At 39.5% G+C, this 7,991-nt stretch overlaps 1 protein-coding gene across 1 annotated transcript; it reads left to right on the top strand.

The window, feature by feature from the left end:
- The first annotated feature begins 3,871 nt into the window (after nt 1-3,871).
- Nucleotides 3,872-4,591, top strand: LOC127444758 (C-type lectin 1-like). The gene has a single exon (XM_051704316.1). The coding sequence runs from the start codon at nt 3,872-3,874 to the stop codon at nt 4,589-4,591; it is 720 nt and encodes a 239-aa protein (XP_051560276.1).
- The last annotated feature ends 3,400 nt before the right edge of the window (nt 4,592-7,991 follow it).

Raw genomic sequence — 7,991 nt, 5'->3', positions numbered from 1 at the left:
AATGGCAAACTCAACCTGATGCTGTCCGAAGGGCAAACAGAAATGACATGGGTACGTTTGTACGGTCTGGTTTCGTTCACCAAATGGGGGCTCACCCTTCGTTTCACTGCAAGTTCGTCAGGCTCATTTCTGTTGTCCTGCCGGCCGCTTAAAAGGGGCTGGTCCAACATCCAAGCGCCTACACAGATGCGTTGAACAAGGATCCCAACCCTTCTGAGGGGGTGCAAAACTTGTGTCCGGCACCTTATGTGGCTCTCTGGTGGGACGTTGTGAAGATACCGAATGTGAACGCAACAGAGCTGCAGCGGGCTTTTCTCTCTCTCTGCGAGGAAGATTCTGCTGGAATGCGGCAGTCTGCTGTTCCACAGGACGAAATTTCCCACCACCGAATGGACTGCATCACCGAACAGTCCGGATTGTGACACAGCCCGGCTCCAACGCAGCCTCCGCGTGGTGAAACCCCAGACAGACGACACAAATGTCATGGGAATCTTCACTGGCGATGAACCGCGTGCACGGAGGTAAGCACTTCTTAAATTCCATTCTGTGTTCAAAAGGGAGAATAATAATGGTCCTAGCTCTGACATGAGTCGTAGCTACAACACATGCCAGACGAGATCATGCACTGAAGAACAGAAAATCTTACTCGATGGCACCAAAGGGAGCGCTTTTATGGAGCTTGTAATGTAGCTCCCTAGGGGCATTGCTTAAGCCCCACTACATGATTGCACAAGGGCTTCAGACCACGTGAGATTTAGGGCATGTCCCAATGAGATTGCGCAGCTTGAGTTCCTACGAAAAGGAACTGCCGGTACTCTGTTGACTAAATTAGAGAAGTGCAGATACTGTGTACCGGTGAGTATCCACCCACTTCAAGCACTAAGCAAAAGCATGCTTCATTAGCACCGCACAGATGTGCGAGTAAGTTATGAGAGGCATGAATACCATTAAATTTAATTCGGCAGCAGATCCGAGTCGCCCAACAGTCGCTGAATTTTAAATGCAGGCCATGGCGGGTTACTCTGTCACTCTTACTAGCCACATTGGCAGGTGACATGTTAATTTCAAACCCTGCACATACCGTATTTAACTCAGAAATCCAAAATTGCCATTATAAAAACCCATAGGAAAATCCAGAGGGAACCCACTGCTCAGAATATCTAATTCTCTTTCAGGTTTTTGAACTGCAACCTGGACAGCTCTATATGCCAAAAATATTATTTCAAGTGTTCAGCAGATGGTCTAACCCAGCTTGATTTACAAAAAGTGCTTTAGTTTTACAGTATGTACTGTATTAGACTGCCATGTTTATCCAAAAACTCTTTGTCTTGAAAATGGACTCGTTTCCTATGAAAACTGGAAAACGCAAGGCTTTGTTTGTTAGTTTTTTCAATACATGCTGGACCATTGAAAGCTTAATGTCTCATAAAATCCACACAGTAAAATCTTTTGCAAATTGCTATATTTGCATTAATGGAAAAGTACATATTTACATGTTTTCTCTCTCTCACATTATGTTTAAAAATTACATGGAAAAATAAAATTGTACTGAACAAAAAGTTCCCTCCAGAGACAACAATTAAAATATTTGGCCTCTATTTAGAATTTTGGTCAAGCTCTACCTTTACCCAGAATGAAGCAAGTCTAGACAGGCATAACCAACCACTTGCAAAACTTAACTTGAGTTCATATAGGAATTTACATGAGTTTACCTAGCTTAGTTTATCTGGGTGTGGGCCCTACCTCCCTCTATATATATATATATATTAATTATATATAACTCTGCACGGCTTCAAGGGAAGGGTAGGCCTCAATTTCCATGTGGTCGCTGAAGAATGAGAGAGACTGGCAGCCAGTGTCTCTTCCATCGCCAGGACCAAAGTATATCCATGGTCGGAAGCTCAACACACATTAGAAAATTCAGAGGCCGATTGATTCATGATCCTGGCCAAGAAAGTTTGATCCCAGGACTTCAAAATCTCACGATGGAGGTCTGGGGAAAAAGGAAGTGGCCTACGAGGCGTAGCTGTGCCAATATTGTCATCCAAGATCGATTTATGATCCTCTGACTGCGCTTCATCAGGCCAATCCAGGTGCAATGTTTCCACTGCACGTGTAATAACCTTCAGCAATTACATATAAGTTACCGAAGGTCTGGAAATCCCACCGTTAGGAGGCAAGGATTCGGCCTGGCCGCCAGTGAGATCCTTGGAATCCGACATCGCCATAGACATGGCATCCTCAGCGTCGAAGGAAACCGCTGTCCGGGCCTCAAGGCTAGGATGCAAATGCCCGCATGTAAACTCCACGGGAGAACATCTAGCTGAATCCAGGGAGAGTGACAGAGAAAATCAAAGGTCAGCCTGTTGCTTAGCTCCCATCTCCTCGGCGTCCGTGCCGGTCTCCCACGAGTCACACGGCTGCGTGACGCTGGCAGACATACAGCCTGCACCAGCACGCGGCTTGACTGAATTTCCGAAGGTGGCAAGCCTTTCACGGAGCATCCTGACATTCATTAAATTGCACTGTTGGCAATCCAAACCCTCCAACGCAGCCTCTGCGTGGTGAAACCTTAGACAGATGACACAAATGTTGTGGGAATCTTCACCGGCGATGAACCGCGTGCATGGAGGTAAGCACTTCTTAAATTCCATTCTGTGTTCAAAAGGGAGAATAATAATGATCCTAGCTCTGACATGAGTCGTAGGTACAACACATGCCAGACAAGATCGTGCACTGAAGAATAGAAAATCTTACTTGATGGCACCAAAGCGAGCGCTTTTATGGAGCTTGTAATGTAGCTCCCTAGGGGCATCGCTTAAGCCCCACTAGCCAATAAATTGCCCAAGGGCTTCAAATGATTGCACAAGGGCTTCAGATCACGTGAGACTTAGGGCATGTCCCAATGCGATTACGCAGCTCGAGTTCCTACGAAAAGGAACTGCCGGTACTCTGTTGACTAAATTAGAGAAGTGAAGGTACTGCGTACCGGTGAGTACCCACCCACTTCAAGCACTAAGCAAAAGCATGCTTCATTAGCACCGCACAAATGCGCGAGTAAGTTATGAGAGGCGTGAATACCATTAAATTTAATTCGGCAGCAGATCCGAGTCACCCGACATTCACTGAATTTTAAATGCAGGAAAAACCCTGAAAAAACTTCACCCGCCAAATGCGGGTTAAAATCGGCCATGGCGGGTTACTCTGTCACTCTTACTAGCCACATTGGCAGGTGACATGTTAATTTCAAACCCTACACATACTGTATTTAACTCAGAAATCCAAAATTGCCATTATAAAAACCCATAGGAAAATCCAAAGGGAACCCACTGCTTAGAATATCTAATTCTATTTTCAGGTTTTTGAACTGCAACCTGAACAGCTCTATATGCCAAAAATATTATTTCAAGTGTTCGGCAGATGGTCTAACCCAGTTTGATTTACAAAAAGTGCTTTAGTTTTACAGTATGTTCTGTATTAGACTGCCGTGTTTATCCAAATACTCTTTGTCTTGAAAATGGACTCTTTTCCTATGAAAACTGGAAAACGCAAGGCTTTGTTTGTTTTTTCAGTACATGCTGGACCATTGAAAGCTTAGCATCTCATAAAATCCACACAATAAAATCTTTCGCAAATTGCTATATTTGCATGAATGGAAAAGTACATATTTACATGTTTTCTCACTCTCAGAATGAAGCAAGTCTAGACAGGCATAACCAACCTCCTGCAAAACTTAACTTGAGTTCATATAGGAATTTACATGAGTTTACCTAGCTTAGTTTGGATGTGGGCCCTACCTCTCTCTCTCTATATATATTAGCATATCTTTCAAATTATTTACACAGCACTGATTTAGCACCTCACTGGAAAAATGAAGGCATCCAGTGGTCTCCTGATTGTCCTTTTTGGACTGACTACAGCTTTAGTTAGAGAGCATATCTATGTGGACATCCCGAAGAGCTGGACTGATGCTCAAAGTTATTGCAGACAAAATTATGAAGACCTGTCAACCATTCAAAGTGAAGAAGAACAAGTGATGCTTCAAAAGATTGCAGGAAATATCTTGAATTTCACTTGGATTGGCCTGTACAGGGAGAAGACAAACACTCTCGACTGGATGTGGTCAGATGGAGATTCATTTTCCTTCTCTATGTGGAAATCCGATCAACCTGATAATCGTAATGGAAATCAGTTCTGTGGATCCACAATGAATGAATGGTATGACCGAGAGTGTTCTGCCACTTTTCCTTTTTTCTGTGAAAAGATTTTAAGTCTTGTTAAAAAAAAGATGACATGGGAGGAAGCTCTAGAGTACTGCAGGGCTAACCACACTGACTTGGCCAGCATGACCTCTGAGATAGAACTACAGTTCGTAAAAAGTGAGACAGTAGAATCTGAGACAGACAGTGTGTGGACAGGTCTGCACTTCCTGGCTGGAAAATGGCTCTGGGTGAACAGGGAGCATCTCAGGAATCAAGTTTCACTTCCAGATTGCCCAGCTGAGCCCTTTCGTTGTGGGGCCCGCAACACTAAAACTGACACATGGGAGAACAGAAACTGTGACGAGAAGCTCAATTTCATCTGCAACTAGAAAGATAAGTTAGAAATATTTCAGATAAGCAAATTAAAACATGCTTTGTAAATAGTGTAGTGGATTTTGGGTTATTAATAAAACATTTGTATTGCCAAAGTATAAATAGGAGTTTACTTTTTTCTTTCTTTTTTTTTCTTTTCTTTTTTTTTTTTCCATTTTAGGAATATTTCCTGATGCTGTTTTCTTTTTTTATTGGATTGAACTGGAGAGGATGTTGGTCCATCACAGATTAGAACCATTAATTGTAATATAATTTACAATATGCTTGTTAAAACGTATCTTGTTCACACTAATGAAGACAGAACACAGCAGGATATATCTCTAGTTGTACATCTAAAACAATTTGATGGTATTTCAGAGTCTTTGCTTTAATATATGTTTAATATACTATCTGCATTTGTAGGCTTTTTAGAATGATTCGAAATGGTTATCATTGCCATTTTAAGGATGTTTTTCATATACTGTATAGTTGAGTGGTAAATATATTAGTAATATCAGTTTAGTTAATGTCATACTTAAATTTTAAATGTAATGCAACTAAAATATCCTGTTAGTGAGAGCTTTTAAATTTGAAGATGTATTTAAGTAATCAGCAGTAGACACATTATTACATGTAGATTGCACAAACATTTAAAAAATTTTTAGTGCTTTATTTTTTATTTCATTTATGTATATGTAGTTTGTGGAGCCACTATTTTCATTTCTCAATAAATGTGTATTTGCCAACTGATTTGTGTCACAACTGGCTCGAAAGCCATGACAAAGAGGGAGACCACACATGGGTTAAATGTTCAAATAAAAGTAATTTATTAAAGGAAAATGGTAACATGGAATGAATTATAATGAAACCAAAAAGAACACGTATGAATGGGGAAGAGAAGAGAGTGAAGATTGGGTGAGAGACGCTTAAATGCCATGCAGCATTTACTGGTACAGGTGTGTCCCATCAGTATTGATAAGCCAAAGGACTCCATCTATTGCCAATCTGCAACACAGAATGCAAGCACAGAAAAAACCCCAATATGGCCTAAAAGGGGCTGTAACAGTTAAGAACCTTTAAATAAAATAATTTCAAAACTTATTTTATTGTGTTTGATTTTTGTTCACCAAATTTGAATGTTAAATATTGTTTTACAGGATGTTTCAGCATCATAACAAATCAAGAGGCCTTAGTTCCTCTTATAGTCTCCACCTTCCCCTTTTTTTGTTCTTTTCTTTCTTTTTTGCTTTCATTGTTCTTGCTAGTGGGTCAATGTTTTGCTGGTTAGCATGGTCAGGTTAGCCCCTGCTGGTGGACGTTGCATTTATATCATCTGGCTGCAAAAAGCATATTTCTGTATTGACTGCTATTCTAAAATACTGTTGAAAAAATAAAATAAATGCTAACAGTTATTTCCAGGTATTATAAACCTCCTTAGTTCCCTCAATATTTTTTAATCATATCAAGTAAAACACTTACAAAAGCACCTAATGCTTATTGTGCCTGCTCACTGCCGCAAGCATCTCTTTTTCACTGATACCAGTTTCCCTGTGCACCAGGTGTATTTTGGAAAATATCGAGTACTGTTGAAATTGAATACTTGTACCCTTACAATAATAATAATAATAATAATAATAAACAAGGAATACAAATTCAAAAAGTAAATAAATAGCATTTTATAAATAAATGCTTATATGCATGTCACATTTTTATAATGTTTTCTTATTGTTTTGACTAAGTTATTATGAGCTGGATCACGGCTGCAGTAAAAAAGACGAGTTAATACATTTATATGCAGACACTTTGTAAAACTTGGTGGAAAGAGTATGGAAAAGCTTTACTTAAGTAAAAGTATTGCTACTTTGAATAATTGACTTAAGTACAAGTATTGAGAAAAAATATGACTCAAGTAAGAGTAAATAAGTAGTTTGTTGAAAAACAACTCAAGCAATTACTTTACAAATTACTTTTATGAATATTATAATTGTCACAGATCCACCTGACCTTCCTGCCACAAATGCTCAACCTTCTCGCTCCCACGAATATTGATCACCCGCACCTGTCTTGGGTTCACCACCATCTTCAAGTCTGGGTTATTGTAACAATATATGAAGTACTATGTATATACACTACTGTTCAACAGTATTAGAACACAAATACATTTGTTTTTGAATGTAATTGTTACTGTTTTCACAGAGGATACTTTAAATTGATCACAAATACTGGCAGAAACATGTTGTTTTATTTTAAAACAAACATTTTCACCATAATGGCAAAGCCCCATTTTCAGCAGTCATTGCTCCAGCCTACTAAGAATATTTTGTCACCTAAACCTTAAGAAATCCTTCAATTAGTTTTATTTTATTAATAGAACAGTTGAAAGTTGCTGAGGTATTGCGAACACTTGCATTTCTTCGTTTTACACTTTATTGGTTTAAAAAATATAATATGTAAATATAATATTCTAAGTGTATTTGTGATGAATTTAGTGTCTCTTGAAACTCTTTGCATAACTCCTATGGACACTGCTAACATGGTTACTGTCTCTTTAAGAAAAGTGCGTCATGAGCTGCTTTCACACACACGTGTTTGTGATGAGCTAGTTCTGTGCAGAACCGATCACCGGTGATCACCAGCAGGTGCATGCCGGTTAGAAATCTGTCCAGCTTGCTGTGATGTCATGACGACATATGCAAAAAAAAAATGTCCCCTGAGAGCGAGGTGGCACAGTTGCATTTTCCACGCTGCGCGAACTGCAAGCACGATGGGAAATGACTTACTGACGACACAGTTTAATGCACATTGGCTTAAACCACTGTAGTTTCGTTCTCTTTTAAAAGGTTTGTTTTTTATCTCTTATATCATGTTTTTATGTATGTAAATTATACGTGAATATTCCAAAACCTCTGACAGTGCAATCTCTGTATGGGATATGTGATTGGTATTATAGTTCTGAAATTCTTAAATATGTGTCTTATTGAACTAAAAATGGATGGAAAGACACATCTTATGGGGGTAATTAAATAACAGGTACATTGAGTGTCTTGTACATCATATTTATTTTTCATTTAAAAGCAACTATTTAAATTGTATCCACTTTATTAACAAAGAACATGAACATGAATCACGCGATATCTGCCTTTGATCTTGTAGCGGCTGATCCACTAGGAGAAGTGAGAAGTGTCTGAAATGACAGCACTTTTTCACTCCTCCCCTGACTGCTTTCAAGGCCAGGCATTTGGCATCTCAAATGAGCCTACAGGCTGCGTTCCACTTCAAATTTTTGTGCCCTCCCTTCGCTAAATTCCCTCCATCTCATAGACTCGGATGTACATCGTTGCTTACGTTGCGCGAGTGTCCACTACTGGTAGAACCAGTGCAATGTCTGAGGTCGAGTCACATTTTATCCAAATTTAT

The sequence above is a fragment of the Myxocyprinus asiaticus genome, chromosome 8 (genome assembly GCF_019703515.2).
Source record: "Myxocyprinus asiaticus isolate MX2 ecotype Aquarium Trade chromosome 8, UBuf_Myxa_2, whole genome shotgun sequence".
NCBI classification, from domain to species: Eukaryota; Metazoa; Chordata; class Actinopteri; order Cypriniformes; family Catostomidae; genus Myxocyprinus; species Myxocyprinus asiaticus.
Note: the sequence above shows the minus strand (reverse complement) of the source record. Positions and strands in the feature narration are given on the sequence as shown.